The sequence below is a fragment of the Pristiophorus japonicus genome, chromosome 6 (assembly GCF_044704955.1).
Source record: "Pristiophorus japonicus isolate sPriJap1 chromosome 6, sPriJap1.hap1, whole genome shotgun sequence".
Classification (NCBI taxonomy): domain Eukaryota; kingdom Metazoa; phylum Chordata; class Chondrichthyes; family Pristiophoridae; genus Pristiophorus; species Pristiophorus japonicus.
The window spans coordinates 43894066-43910770 of NC_091982.1; the positions used below are offsets into that span (position 1 = coordinate 43894066).

Sequence of the window (16705 nt, forward strand, 5' to 3'; positions counted from 1 at the left end):
GTGGAAGCTGGGACATTGAATAAATTTAAGACAGAGATAGACACTTTCTTAACTGATAAGGGGTTATGGGGAGCGAGCAGGAAAATGGATCGGATCAGCCAAGATCGTGTTAAATGGCGGAGCAGGCTCGGGGGGCTGTATGGCATCTTCCCGCTCCTATTTCTTATGTTCTTATGTTCTTCTTATCAGTGAGATATGCCAGCTCCTCAGGGGAGGTCTGCAGCCTGCCAGCACCATCAGGACCACACTGTCCATCGAGGTCAAAGTCACCACGGCACTGTTGTTCTACGCATCGGGTTCTTTTCCGGCCTCTGGTGACATTTGCGGTATATCTCAGCATGCCACACATTGCTGCATTAGACAAGTCACTGAAGCCATGTACGCATGCAGGATGGACTTTATCAGCTTCCCGACAACCAGGGAGGCTCAGACTGAGGGCTTTAGGATTCTACCGAATTGCTAACTTCCCCAAGGTTCAGGGAGCAATAGACTGTACGCACATTGTGATGCGGGCACCTTTTCAGGGTGCAGAGGTTTTCAGGAGCCGCAAGGGATTCCACTCCCTGAATGTACAACTCGTTTTTGACCACCAGCAAATTATTATGAATGCTAAATTTCTGGGCAGCATCCATGATGCTCACATCCTGCGTGAGAGCACTGTTAAACAAGTTAGATACAATCAGCCACAAGGTCAGTGCTGGATGCTTGGTGACAAAGGATACGGCCTCGCCACCTGGCTGATGAACCCTCCTGCGTGACACCCACACCGAAGCCGAGAGGCGATACAACGAGAGCCACAGAGCCACTCGCGATATTGTGGAGAAAACCATTGGAGTGCTTAAGTAGCGCTTTTGATGCCTGGACCACTCTGGAGGCAAGCTCCAATACAACCCCGAGCAGGTAGTTCAATTCGTGGTGGTGTGCTCCATGCTGCACAACTTGGCTATCAGGAAGGGACAAGAATCGCCAGAAGGGTGTGACGGTCCACCTCAGGAGTGAGAGGAAGAGGAAGACGAGGAGGTGGATGCTGACCTCGGGCCACACAGTCAGGCTGACGCTGAAGCCATGCCCCCGCCCCAACTTTAGACCACAGGAAAGGGCATCATAGTTGTAAGACTCTTACGTCGGAGCTCATAAATGAGCGCTTTGCCTGAAAGAACATTGGTGTTATTTACAAGACTGACACACTGCTGGGTGTGTAGGTCATACATCAATGGTGTGCATCACCTTGGTGACAGTTAAAGTTAACTGTAATTTTACCCTTTTTGATAAGAAATCACCAGTATATAACGGTCCAGCTATCTGAGAAACTGTGCAACAAGGTTATGTTAAATAAAAAAACATTTTAAACTGACCATTTGTCTGAAATCATAATTATTTCTGTAAAAACCACCCCTTCCCCTGCTGACCTCAAGCCACCTGGCTGAGGAGTTCCTGCTTCATCGGGGGACGATGACGGCCTAACCGCAGCTTGGACGGAAATGGTGTGAACTTGCTCAGAGCCAGAAGATGATGTTGCTGCTGGCTCTCGTTTCATTGGCAATGGGGGTGCAGCATCTTGGGGTGTTGTGCTATGTTCTGGGATCACTGGGAAGCCTCTGCCACCAGTATTCCTGGCTAACCGCTGCAGGGCCTCCTCCATCCCTTCCATGTTGATATATATTATTTGTTGGACAAAAACTCCGGTGCCAACTATGTTCTTGGTGCTTAGTAGGCTTTTTGCAGCTGGTGTATCTCCCTCGTGCCTGCCACAACAGCCAAACAAGCACACACCACACCCACACACACTTTCAGTCCCTCTCTCTCTCTGTTTCCTCTTCTGCGCGTGTCATGATGACCCCTGACCTCCTGAATCGCGGGAAACGAGCATTGCCATGCCGTTGCTAAGGACGGCAACACTTTACGGCAGAAGATCAGAGAGATTTAACGCTAACGCCCATTTCAAATCGTTCGTGTTAACACCCAATTTTTAAACTGGAGACTAGGGAGTGGTTGAAACGAATAATATAGATGCATTTAAGGGGAGGCTAGACAAGCATATGAGGGAAAAGGGAATAGAGGGTTATGCTGATAGATTTAGATGAGGAAAGACGGAACGAGGCTAGAGTGGCGCATAAACGCCGGCATGGACTGGTTAGGCCAAATGGCCTGTTTCTGTGCTGTATATCCTATGTAATCCTTACTCACACCAACTTACCTTGGACCTCCACCCATCCCTCTCTATCTGTATCTCTATTATCACTTCCCCATCTCACTAGCCACCCCTCCCACTCACCCTCACAATCATACCAACTAACAACACACAAGGGTAGGCACTTGGGTGTTTTATGCAATGTCCATGTAGAGTTTCTGTTAATGTGGTGTCAAACATTGAAACCTTTATTTTTCACACTTTGCATTCTTGCACAGATTTGTGTGCACCTTTAGAAGTGGCTTATTGAGTTGTAGTGAATGGTGAGATATAACGGTTCCCCCCGCAATGGTGATGAGTATGAAAGGAATGGCTTGGGCATTGTAGGGCTGCTTTATGGTGCTGGTGTGGGGTGATGCCAATCTGGAGCATCATGTGGCAGCCAGGGTGTACAATGTCAAGTGAAGTAAATGTGGCCATGGTGAGGCCATCCCTGGCCTCCCGTGTAGCAATGTGGTCGGATATTGATGCCCTGTGTCCTGTGTAGCATCAGTTGATTGCAGAAAAGGTTGGTGTTGTTGGTGCTGCTGGTGTGCCTGGTGCTACTAGTGTTGGGACTGATCGTGGTAGGATTCTGAGGACCAAGGTGGGAGAGTATAAAGGGCACCCATGGGGATGGAATAGATGGTAAGTGAAGCAGAGATGACAGAAGCGATCTGTCAATGGTGAGAGAGGTAATGAGGTCAGACTGGATGGAGACTTGTGCAAAGACTTGTAGCATGGTGAATCTGTTGTGGAAATGCTGTGAGGAAGAGCTTATGGCTGAGTGAAGATATCTCTGTAAGGTGGGAGCTTTTACTTGACATTTGAAGCTGTCAACTCATCAGCTGATTCTGTGTCCACTGAACTCCCGCCTCAGCTTCATAGACGTGATCTAGCAACAACATGAAACCCGTGGGCGAGCTGTCAAATTCAAAAGTTAAGTTGAAAACCATTGTTAAGTGGTTGTAAACAAGCCACTAATCATTTAAATTGGCTTCCCCAGCCACTGCCTGTTGGTCTGCTCAACGCTGGCAATCCCAACATCAAAACCGGCAAGTGTGCGTGATTGACAACGGGTTCCTGACCGGGTAATGGACCCGCTGTCAATCAATTCACATTTAATTGCCGACTTGCCACTGATCCCGTCTGCTGAGCACTGGCCAAATTCCGGCTCTAGTGTAATAAATGATAGTTATATGTACCTAGAAATTGTACAGTGGTGACCTGCCGACGTGAAGGAAGGACCTTTGTGCCGGAACGTGTAGGCTCAAAGCTCACCCAATATTGCCGATTAACAAGCTCTAGACACCTGGGCATCTCCAGGCGGCTCACCCGTGAAAAGTATTGCAATTTTAGCTCTCTGGTCGGTCCTGGGAGAGAGGGAGGAAGCTCTCTGGAGATGGGGGAGGGGGACAACTAGAATGGGTAGGGGGCCATCAGGAGAGGGAAGCAGCAATTGGGAGGGCGCTGGCTATGGTATTTGGAGCTGCACTTGGCTCAGTACCTCTAGGCTATAGAGGGGAAGCCCAAGTTCCTGCAGTGGGTGCAGTGTTTTTTCATCTGAGCACACTGTAGGTCTGAGGCAAATGGCCTTTTTGTCCTTTTTTGCAAGGGGGTTGGAGTACAACAGTAAGTGGGGTTGAAATTGCCCCCCTGCCCGAAACGAGGCATACGCACCGTAATTGAGCCTCCGGTACCGCCAACATGGATATGGTGATATTAAGATAGAAATTTTTCAGGCTCGAAACGGAGCAGAGTGATAATGCCTGGTGGTAAGGGCTTTCAGAGGCGTGGCAGCAGAGTGTAGTTTGCACTGCAAAATTCCCCTCCCCATCATTTGAGGCTGCTCCCTGGCCACCTTAAAGGGCAGGTATTGCAGCAGTGTCTTGAGTTTGTTTTGACCTGTCTCCGAGGAGATGGCTGCAAGGGGTGGTTTGAGGAGGGCGAGGCGCTTCAGCGACGCAGAACTCGAGACTCTCATCGAAGGTGTGGAGGGAGATGGCAGAGGAGGTCTCGGAAACCTCCATTCACCAGCGGACTCCCAGCCAAAAAAGGAAAAGGCTAACCGACCTTATTTGATTGATGAAGGTAAGTACATACTGCCCTCACATTACATCTGCCACACTTTCCTTCACCTTATCTTCTTTCTCACTAACACTACTTCGTAGCTGAAGTGCCTGTTGATTGCTAGGCCTGTACGTGTGCACACTCACAATGGAGGATGCCTTGCATCTGACAGTCACAGATGCATGTAATGGACCCAGACATGCACTCATTGGCGAGGTCTCTTGAAACTGCTCCTTACCAACCCTTCGTTGCTTTGCAGGCCAAGGTGGCACACAACCGTGCCGACCAACAAGTCAGTGGTGGGGGCGAATCCCAAAATGTGCCGCTCAGATCTTGAGCAGAGGGTGCAGAGGCTAGTGGGCACGCATGTTGGTCACCCTGTGGCTGCTGGTTGCTCTAATGGCACTGGGGGCAGCATGGGTAAGTGAAGGCCTTTGTGCAATGCCATCTCTCCCTCACAGTTCATTGGCCTACCTGGCTATTGCTTATGCTTCAGTGCAAGCTGCTTGTTGCATGGTACAATGCAGCTCCTCACCCTCACTGCACCCCTTCTCCCTTTTATGCTTGCATATGATACTCCCAGTGTCATCATGAGCGACACAGAGACCCTTGACGCGACTGGCAGCCACAGTCAGGAGGAGACATTTGACACCCTCGATGATCTTGGTAGCATCTCGGATGAGGGAGATGGAAAAAAGAGCTCTGCCAGTCTCCGCTTCCTACAGTCCCACACACCAGCTCAGATACTGGGAGTCTGCAGTCGGGTATTTTAGATTAGGAGAGCGGTCTGCATTGGGTGAAGCCCCGGGGCCTAATGGGCTGCAGCATGGTGAAGGGCTAAGGGAACCTCGGGTGCCATCTCTCCCGGCGGGGGGTGGGGGGGCGAGTACGCAGCCGAGTCCTGCTGAGGAGGACTCGGACGAGGGCACAGAGCGTCTGACTGCTGTCGTCTCTGATTGCTTCCAGAGTGTGGCCGCTGTCATGCAGTCTCAGCTGGAGGCAGCGCGAGATCTGACTGATGCCATTGCGGCTGGGTCCACCATGGTCGACCGGGGGCCAAACGTGCCACCCCGCTCCGCCGACCTGTGCTCCAGCAGCTAGGTGGGGTGTTGCCCCGGGGAGTGGGGGGGTGGCGCTGGCTCCTCGGACCAGGATACTGATGTGAGCTCTTTGGTTCACAGCAGCCCTGAGCCGAGACCTGCCACTCGGCAATTGCTGCCAACCATGGCTTCGCCCCAGCCACTTCCGACTGAAGGTGCACAGGAAGATGCAGCCCAGTCTGCAGCCGGCCTTTGCAGGGCCAGAGCTGGTCGAGGGCCTCCGAGAAGGACATCTGCAGCTTCCTGTACCTGCACACTGCAGCCTTCCCAAAGTCATGAGACAGCCATAGGGGAGACACTGCGGCGCAGTTTAAGGATAGGTCTGCATGGGAGGGATAATAATTATATAGTTTGATAATTAATTATATGGCTGTCTTGGAAACCCATTGTTTAGGTTCAAATAAATCTTTATTTTATGTTTGGAATTTGTGAACAGGTCTCTCATTTTACTGTGCAGGAATGATGTGTGAAAGGGTTGGCCCATGGACATGGCTAGATGCAGGCTCAACAGGGCATTGAGTTATATGAACCGCGCAGCTATGAGACGGGGTTGTGCTTCCCTTGCTGGGTCACGATGGCGACGGCGCCTCCAGCGTGGCTGTCCACCCGCAGCCTCATGCGCCTGCGTCTCCTCCTCCACAGGTGCCACTGCTGCCTCGTCATCCAATGGCTGTGCTCTCATGATGGCCAGGTTGTGGAGCATGCAGCACACCTAAATAAATATGGAGACAGGCTCGGGCGAGTACTGCAGCATACCCCCAAGGGGCCCGAGAAATAGTGGATGCATTGGTGGTCATTTTCCAACATTCCATAGACTCTGGAATAGTTCCTATGAATTGGAAGGTAGCGAATGTAACCCCACTTTTTTTTTTAAAAAGAGGGAGAAAGAAAACAGGGAATTACAGACTGGTTAGCCTGACATCAGTAGTGGGGAAGATAGAAACATAGAAAATAGGTGCAGGAGTAGGCCATTCAGCCCTTCGAGCCTGCACCACCATTCGATAAGCTCATGGCTGATCATTCCCTCAATACCCCTTTCCTGCTTTCTCTCCATACCCCTTGATCCCCTTAGCAGTAAGGGCCATATCTAACTCCCTCTTGAATATATCCAATGAACTAGCATCAACAGCTCTCTGCGGCAGGGAATTCCACAGGTTAACAACTCTGAGTGAAGAAGTTTCTCCTCATCTCAGTCCTAAATGGCCTACCCCTTATCCTAAGACTGTGCCCCCTGGTTCTGGACTTCCCCAACATCGGGAACAATCTACCCAAATCTAACCTGTCCTGTCTCGTCAGAATCTTGTATGTTTTGATGAGATCCCCTCTCATCCTTCTAAACTCCAATTTATAAAGGACCAGTTGATCCAGTCTCTCCTCATATATGTCAGTCCAGCCATCCCGGGAATCAGTCTGGTGAACCTTCGCTACACTCCCTCAATAGCAAGAACGTCTTTCCTCAGATTAAGAGACCAAAACTGAACACAATATTCCAGGTGAGGCCTCACCAAGGCCCTGTACAACTGCAGTAAGACCTCCCTGCTCCTATACTCAAATCCCCTAGCTATGAAGGTCAAAATACCATTTGCCTTCTTCACTGCCTGCTGTACCTGTATGCCAACTTTCAATGACTGATGAACCATGACACCCAGGTTTCGTTGCACCTCCCATTTTCCTAATCTGCCACCATTCAGATAATAATCTGTCTTCACGTTTTTGCCCCCAAAGTGGATGACCTCACATTTATCCACATTATACTGCATCTGCCATGCATTTGCTCATTCACCTAACCTGTCCAAGTCACCCTGCAGCCTCTTAGCATCCTCCTCACAGCTCACACCGCCACCCAGTTTAGTGTCATCTGCAAACTTGGATATATTACACTCTCTTCCTTCATCCAAATCATTGATGTATATTGTAAAGAGCTGGGGTCCAGCACTGAGCCCTGCGGCACTCCATTAATCACTGCCTGCCATTCTGAAAAGGACCCATTTATCCCGACTCTGCTTCCTGTCTGCCAACCAGTTCTCTATGCACGTCAGTATATTACCCTCAATACCATGTGCTTTGATTTTGCACACCAATCTCTTGTGTAGGACCTTGTCAAAAGCCTTTTGAAAGTCCAAATACACCGCATCCACTGGTTCTCCCTTGTCCACTCTACTAGTTACATCCTCAAAATTCCAGAAGATTTTCCAAGCATGATTTCCCCTTCATAAATCCATGCTGACTTGGAGCTATCCTGTCACTGCTTTCCAAATGCACTGCTATTTCATCCTTAATAATTGATTCCAACATTTTCCCCACCACTGATGTCAGGCTAACCGGTCTATAATTACCCGCTTTCTCTCTCCCTCCCTTTTTAAAAAAAGTGGTGTTACATTAGCTACTCTCCAGTCCATAGGAACTGATCCAGAGTCAATAGACTGTTGGAAAATGATCACCGATGCATCCACCATTTCTAGGGCCACTTCCTTAAGTACTCTGGGATGCAGACTATCAGGCCCCGGGGATTTATCGGCCTTCAATCCCATCAATTTCTCGCCTAATAAGGATATCCTTCAGTTCCTCCTTCTCACTAGACCCACTGTCCCCTAGTACTTCTGGAAGGTTATTTGTGTCTTCCTTCGTGAAGACAGAACCAAAGTATTTGTTCAATTGGTCTGCCATTTCTTTGTTCCCCTTTATAAATTCACTTGAATCCGACTGCAAGGGACCTACGTTTATCTTCACAAATCTTTTTCTCTTCACATATCTATAGAAGCTTTTACAGTCAGTTTTTATGTTCCCAGCAAGCTTCCTCTCATACTCTATTTTCCCCCCTCCTAATTAAACCCTTTGACCTCCTCTGCTGAATTCTAAATTTCTCCCAGTCCTCAGGTTTGCTGCTTTTTCTGGCCAATTTATATGCCTCTTCCTTGGATTTAACACTATCCTTAATCTCCCTTGTTAGCCACGATTGAGCCACCTTCCTCTTTTTATTTTTACTCAAGATAGGGATGTACAATTGCTGAAGTTCATCCATGTGATCTTTAATGTTTGCCACTGCCTATCCACCGTCAACCCTTTAAGTATCATTTGCCAGTGTATTCTAGCCAATTCACGCCTCAAACCATCGAAGTTACCTTTCCTTTAGTTCAGGACCCTAGTTTCTGAATTAACTGTGTCACTCTCCATCCTAATAAAGAATTCTACCATGTTATGGTCACTCTTCCCCAAGGGGTCTCGCACAACAAGATTGCTAATTAGTCCTTTCTCATTACACATCACCCAGTTTAGGATGGCCAGCTCCCTAGTTGTTTCCTCGACATATTGGTCTAGAAAACCATCCCTAATACACTCCAGGAAATCCTCCTCCACCGCATTGCTACCACTTTGGTTAGTCCAATCAATATGTAGATTAAAGTCACCCATGATCACTGCTGTACCTTTATTGCATGCATCCCTAATTTCTTGTTTAATGCTGACCCCAACCTTACTACTACTGTTTGGTGGTCTGTACACAACTCCCACTAGCGTTTTCTGCCCCTTGGTATTCCGCAGCTCCACCCATACCGATTCCACATCATCCAAGCTAATGTCCTTTCTTACTATTGCATTGATTTCCTCTAATCAGCAATGCCACCCCGCCTCCTTTTCCTTTCTGTCTATCATTCCTAAATGTTGAATACCCCTGGATGTTGAGTTCCCAGCCTTGGTCACCCTGGAGCCATGTCTCCGTGATGCCAATTACATCATACCTGTTAACTGTTATCTGCGCTGTTAATTTGTCCACCTTATTCCGAATACTCCTCGCATTGAGGCACAGAGCCTTCAGGCTTGCTTTCTAACACACTTTGCCCCTTTAGAATTTTGCTGTAATGTAGCCCTTTTTGCTTTTTGCCTTAGGTTTCTTTGCCCTCCACTTTTACTTTACTTCTTTCTATCTTTTGCTTCTGCCCCCATTCTACTTCCCTCTGTCTCCCTGCATAGGTTCCCATTCCCTTGCCATATTAGTTTAACTCCTCCCCAACAGCACTAGTAGACACTCCCCCTAGTTTGTACTGGTCCCACCTCCCCCAGAACCGGTTCCAATGTCCCAGGAATTTGAATCCCTCCCTGCTGCACCACTCCTCAAGCCACTTGGTCATCTGAGCTATCCTGCGATTCCTACTCTGACTAGCACGTGGCACTGGTAGCAATCCTGAGATTACTACTTTTGAGGTCCTACTTTTTAATTTGGCTCCTAGCTCCCTAAATTCGTCTTGTAGGACATCATCCCTTTTTTTACCTATATTGTTGGTACCTATATGCACCACGACAACTGGCTGTTCACCCCCGCCCCCCTTTTCTGAATGCCCTGCACCCGCTCCGACACATCCTTGACCCTTGCACCAGGGAGGCAATATACTATCCTGGAGTCTCTGTTGCAGCCACAGAAACATCTATCTATTCCCCTTACAATTGAATCCCCTATCACTATAGCTCTCCCACTCTTTTACCTGCCCTCCTGTGCAGCAGAGCCACCCACGGTGCCATGAACTTGGCTGCTGCTGCCCTCCCCTGGAGAGTCATCCCCCCCCCCAACAGTACCCAAAGTGGTGTATCTGTTTTGCAGAGGAATAACTGCAGGGGACCCCTGCACTACCTTCCTTGCACTGCTCTTGTTGGTCATTCATTTCCTATCTGGCTGTGTACCCTTTTCCTGCAGTAAGACCAACTCACTAAACGTGCTATTCACGTTATTCTCAGCATCGTGCATGCTCCAGAGTGAATGCGGTCAGTCAGGAGCTGCAGGCGGATGCATTTCCCGCACACATATTCGGCGGGGACACTGGAAGCATCCCTGACTTCCCACATAGTACAGGAGGAGCATAACATGTGTCTGAGCTCTCCTGCTGTGACTTAACCCTTAAATAAACTTAATTTGGCAACAACAATGCTAAATGTTACTTACTATAAAGAATAGAAAAAGAAAAAAACTACTTACCAATCACTTACCCCCATGGTTGTGACGTCACCTTTCGATTTCTTTCTACTTCTTTTTTGCCTCCCTGCTGCAGCTGCACTGGTTGGCCTCCTCGACATCCCACCGCTCTTCCTGCTTGCTCTCCCGTTCCCTGGCTGCGACTGATGGGCTTTGGTAAGCCTCCCGTCTCGACACTGCTTCACCTCCTCGCTCTTCCACTCCCCGACGTTGGAATCAATTATTAAAGATGTAATAGCAGCACATTTGGAAAGCAGTGACAGGATCAGTCCAAGTCAGCATGGATTTATGAAAGGGAAATTATGCTTGACAAATCTTCTAGAATTTTTTGAGGATGTAACTAGTAGAGTGGACAAGGGAGAACCAGTGGATGTGGTGTATTTGGACTTTCAAAAGGCTTTTGACAAGGTCCCACACAAGAGATTAGTGTGCAAAATTAAAGTACATAGTATTGGGGGTAATGTATTGACGCAGATAGAGAACTGGTTGGCAGACAGGAAGCAAAGAGTAGGAATAAACAGGTACTTTTCAGAATGGCAGGCAGTGACTAGTGGGATACCCAAGGTTCAGTGCTGGGACCCCAGCTATTTACAATGTACATTAATGATTTGGACGAAGGAATTGAGTGTAATATCTCCAGATTTACAAATGACACTAAGCTGGATGGCAGTGTGAACTGTGAGGAGGAAGCTAAGAAGTTGCAGGGTGACTTGGACTGGTTAAGTGAATGGGCAAATGCAGTATAATGTGGATAAATTTGAGGTTATCCACTTTTGTGGCAAAAACAGGAAGGCAGAATATTATCTGAATGGTGACAGATTAGGAAAAGAGGAGGTGCAACGAGACCTGGGTGTCATGATACATCAGTCATTGAAAGTTGGCATGCAGGTACAGCAGGCGGTGAAGAAGGCAAATGATATGTTGGCCTTCATAGCTTGGGGATTTGAGTATAGGAGCAGGGAGGTCTTACTGCAGTTGTACAGGGCCTTGGTGAGGCCACACCTTGAATATTGCACACAGTTTTGGTCTCCTAATCTGAGGAAGGACATTCTTGCTACTAGGGAGTGCAGCGAAGGTTCACCAGACTGATTCCTGCGATGGCAGGACTTGCATATGAAGGAAGACTGGATGGACTAGGCTTATATTCACGGGAATTTAGAAGAATGAGAGGGGACCTCCATAGAATCATATAAAATTCTGACGGGATTGGACAGGTTAGATGCACTAAGAATGTTCCCAATGTTGGGGAAGTCCAGAACCAGGGGTCACAGTCTAAGGATAAGGAGTAAGCCATTTAGGACCAAGATGTAGAGAAACTTTTTCACTCAGAGAATTGTGAACCTGTGGAATGCCCTACCACAGAAAGTTGTTGAGGCCAGTTCGTTCGAAATATTCAAAAGGGAGTTAGATGTGGCCCTTACGGCTAAAGGGATATGGAGAGAAAGCAGGAATGGGGTACTGAAGTTGCATGATCAGCCATGATCTTATTGAATGGTGGTGCAGACTCGAAGGGCTGAATGGCCTACTCCTGCACCTATTTTCTATGTTTCTATGAGCGTTCCAGGCAACAGAACCTCTGTTTGAGAATACCAATAGTGTGTTTGATGATGCTCCTGGTGGGTCAGACTCATTGTACGCAAGCTGCCCAGCAGTTCCAGGGTTGCGCAGAGGATTCATGAGCCAAGTGCTCAGCGTGTAGCCCTTGTCACCGAGGAGCCAGCCGCAATCTTCATTGGGACCAGTGAAGAGGCGTGGCACACTGCTTTGGCGCAGTATGAAAGAGTCGTGTGTGCTGCCAGGAAACCGGGCATCCACTTGCGTAATCTTGCAGTTGTGGTCGCAATCGAGTTGAACATTGAGGGATGGGAAGCCCTTGTGGTTTCTGAATTGCTCCGGAGTTTGTTGGGGTGCCCTGAGTTCAACATGGATGCAGTCAATGACCCCCTGGACCCTGGGGAAGCCCGCAATGCACATGAATGCAGTCTGGCGCTCCAATTGCTTGTCCCTGATCATGGGGAAGGAGAGATACAAAGCATCTCTCACTTCTCGTATCGAGGTGAAGGCTGCAAACTGCGAGATGTTGCACAAGTCCGCAGTGGCAGCTTGGAAGGACCCAGTGGCATAAAAGTTGAGGGCGATGGTCACCTTGTATGCCACGCTCAGGGCTGTCCTCACCTGTGTCTGTGACTCCAATTCTGCCTGCAGGAGATTAGAGCTCAGTCATGATGTCCTTCCAGAATCTTAGTCTGCACAAGCACTGATCCTCATTCATATCCGTGTATGAGAATTACAGGCAGAAAACCCTTTCTCAATAAGGCTTCTCGCCCCACGTCTGTGTGGCCGTCTTGCTCTGTGATGTGGCTAATGGCTTCTCCCCGCTGCCCTGCTACCTCTTCCACCTCTGCAGGCTGCTGCTGCCCAGCATTTGGCTCCGCTGCAGGCTACCTCCTGGCCTGCTGACCAGTATCTGGTGTGGGGGGGGGGGTCGGCCTACCTAACTCTCCTCCTTAGGGGATGCCCTTGCTGAGGTCCTTCATGTGGCAGCTGTCTTGCCTCCCCTCTGTGACCATCTCCCTGGCTCTCTCCATGCTAAGCCACAATGGTACCGGCAGCCCTTGCCCACTGCCTCTGCTGCTGTTGCCCCTGGCACCGCCTTCTCCTCGGTGCCACGGCGGCACACACAATGTGCACGAGGAGTTGGCCTGCCAGCACTGCCCCCATCTCAAAGCCCTCCACAACCCATCCCCCTCGAAGTGGCCTCCTTGTTCTGCAGGTGGAAGGTGCCTCCAGCACTCGCAAAGCAGCGCGTGTTGTATCCTTACACTGCTAGTGAAACAGCGCGAAAAAGTTGCCGACACAAAATGCACTGAAAGCAACACACCTTTGAGGCACTCCGGTGGTGTGCATCAGCAACTGTGCACCAGCCAAAAAAAACAACTCTTGGCACTGCCCAGCAGTGCCACGACTTTTTTATAGGGCAATGGGACATCCGGGCTAGGACCTCGGCGGTGCACGCAGTGATGACGCATTTGGGAGTGCTGGCCATCACTGCCGCGGACGTGGGGGGGCGGGGTGGGGGAAGTGGTGCAGTAATGCACACCGCTGGGAAACCGCAGCAAGGCAATTGGGCTACGGGGCGGCCATTCGACGAAAAGTTGGTGCCACTGCACTCCGTGGCCTGGCCGCCGATTTTTGGTGCTGGCAGGCCTTTAGGAGAGGGGCAATTTCGGCCCCAGGAAGTCTTACTACAATCGTACAGGGCTTTGGTGGGATCATACTTACAACAACAACAACTTGTATTTATATAGCGCCATTAACGTAGTGAAACGTCCCAAGGCGCTTCACAGGAGTATTCCACCTGCAGAACAGGGAGGCCATTTCGAGGAGGCTGGGCTTGTGGAGGGCAAGAAACTTTTGATACCGAGCCACATAAGGAGAAATTAGGGCAGGTGACCAAAAGCTTGGCCAAAGAGGCACCTTTTACAGAACGTCTTAAAGGAGGAAAGAAAGGTTGAGGGAGGGAATTCCAGGCTTGGGGCCTAGGCAACAGAAAGCACAGTTTTGGGTCTCCTTATCTGAGAAAGGACATTAATGCCTTCGAGGCGGTGCAACGAAGGTTCACTAGATTGATCCCTGGGATGAGGGGGTTGTCCTATGAGGAGAGATTGAGTAGATTGGGCCTCTGCTCTTTGGAGCTTAGAAGACTGAGAGGTGATCTCATTGAAACATATAAGATTCTGAGGGGGATTGACAGGGTAGATGCTGAGAGGTTGTTTCCCCTGGCTGGAGAATCTAGAATTAGGGGGCACAGTCTCAGGATAAGGGGTCGGCCATTTAAGACTGAGATGAAGAGAAATTTCTTCACTCACAGAGGGTTGTGAATCTTTGGAATTCTCTGCCCCAGAGGGCTGTAGATGCTGAGTCGTTGAGTATATTCAAGGCTGAGATAGATAGACTTTTGGCTCTAGGGCAATCAAGGGATTATGTGGATCGGGCGGGAAAGTGAGGTTGAGGTTGAAGATCAAGCGTGATCTTATTGACTGATGGGGCAGGTTCGTGGGGCTGTATGGCCAATTCCTGCTCCTAATTCTTATGTTCCTAATTATTTTTAAATAACCATTCCTGGAAAGTATGCTTGTACACAGGTGGGAAGAGATTTGTACTTCACTAAATGCCCTCTATAGTGAAATAGCCTTCTAGCTCTTGTCGCCTTGGCTCAAACACAAATAATGACTAATCGGATGAGACGCCTAATTCCCCAGGAGGTGCATCCCAACAAAGAATCGATGCTTTCAAGTGAGGAGAAGAAAGGGGATAATAGAACAGATTAAAAAAAAGTGCTGCTAATTTGAAAGAACTTGCATTTATATAGTGCCTGTCACAACCTTGTGGCATCCCGAAGCACCTTACAGCCAATGACCTACTTTTGAAGTCTAGTCACTGTTGTAGCATAGGAAACATGTAGCCAATTTGCATATAAGCAAGATCCCACAAACAGCAATAAAAGAAATGACCAGATCATCTATTTTAGATGTTAGTTGAGGGATAAATGTTGGCCAGGACATCGGGAGAACTCCACTGTTCTTCTTCAAATAGTGCCATGATGCCAGACATGACCTCCGTTTAACATCTCATCCGAGAGGCAGCACCTCCGACAGTGTAGCACTCCCTCAGTACTGCACTGGAGTGTTAGACTAGATCATGTGCTCAGGTCTCTTGACTGGGGCCTGGACCCACAACCATCTGGATTCGAGGCGAGAGTGCTACCACTGAGCCAAGGCTGATACTGGGCACCAATTATTATTAAATTAACAATGTTGTAGAAAGAGGTCAGAAGTGATTAAAAAAAAATAAGGAGAACTGACAAAAAGTTGGTGAACCAGACTCTTCTCCCCATTTAATAGCCCCCTCTTGTGAAGCTGTAAATGCAGAGATTTGATTGTGCATCGGGTGGAAATTCATTATGGGCAGTAGAGCACAACGGGTGCTATCGCATTGGCTGCCTGACATATTGCTCCATTGAGAATGGATGTGGCGTATCATGGGTGGCCGATGCGATAATGTCAGTTTTGCATAACTGCCTGCGACTAATTTCTGCTCCCTTGTGTACTCATTAACTAAAGAAATCACTTATCTATTCTGTATTCCAGAAAAGAAAAAGTGCGAAGTTTATGTCTCCACAACTTCCCACAGCCAGCAGATCTGTACTGGAAATACATGGACCTGTCCACGTTCATCCTCCTATATGTTTTGCCGCTCTTGATTATAACCGTGGCCTACACTGCAGTGGCAAAGAAGCTGTGGTTGCGGAACGCCATCGGAGACGTCACCGTGGAGCAGTACTTTGCCCACAGACGCAAGAAGAAGATGACGCTGAAGATGCTGATGCTGGTGGTGGTGGTGTTTGCTGTCTGTTGGTTTCCTCTGAACTGCTATGTGGTGCTTATCTCCAGCAAATCCATCAACACCAACAATGCCCTGTACTTTGCTTTCCACTGGTTCGCCATGAGCAGTACTTGCTACAATCCTTTCATCTACTGCTGGCTGAACGCAAATTTCCGATCAGAACTCAAATGCTTGTTGAATATGTGCAAAAGGAGACGAGCCACCCAGGCGCAGCCCCTTCCCTATACATCCCCTCCCTACAGGCAGGCATGGATTGAAGGCAGAAGCCACAAGAGAATCAATCAAGCTCAGAGCTTGAGGTTTAGCACCAACACAAACTCTGCAAGGACCGATATCTCCATTGTTGAACCCATTGTGACTGTTAGCTAAACTGGAGAGGGAGGACAGTTTAACTGCCTTAATTCTATAACCAGAATATGTTCAGGGTTTCCCAATTTAAAACAAAATCATTCTTGGGATGTGAGCATGGATGGTAAGGCCAGGATTTATTGCCCAACCCTAGTTGCCCTGAGAAGGTGGTGATGGGCCGCTTTAGCGGTTTGATACAATCGTGTGACTTGCTAGGCTACTTCAGAGACCTGACGTGGCAAAGACAGCAGGTATCTTTTCCTACAGGACATTAGTGAACCAGTTGGGGTTTTATGACAATCCAACAGATGCATGCCCACTTTTTACTGATACCAGCTTTTTCCGTTTTGTTAGACATTGAATTCAAAGCCTCAAATTTGAGCTAATTAGTAATGTAGGCCTCTGGATTACGAGTCCAATAACTTAACTACACGACTGCACCCCTTTAATGAGGAGCGGACAATTCAGACTGGCAGACATTTAAGAATGACCCAATCTCCCAGGAAATTTTGTTGAAAGGTCGAAAGGATTCATGAATTACTGTATCTAATTCAGAAAACATTATCTTAATCTGGTGAAAATATGTAATCTATTAGTTGAACCGGTGCTTCTTGCCTGAATTATATATTGAGTATGGTAAGCTTAATT

General features: G+C 48.4%; 1 protein-coding gene across 1 annotated transcript in view; it reads left to right on the top strand.

Annotated features, from left to right (window-relative positions):
• The window catches only part of LOC139265129 (G-protein coupled receptor 83-like), a 40313-nt gene extending 24235 nt beyond the window's left edge, over positions 1–16078 (top strand). Inside the window, exon 4 of the mRNA XM_070882036.1 lies at positions 15454–16078. Within this exon, the coding sequence (XP_070738137.1) occupies positions 15454–16078 (625 nt within the window). The remainder of the gene's footprint in view (positions 1–15453) is intronic.
• The last annotated feature ends 627 nt before the right edge of the window (positions 16079–16705 follow it).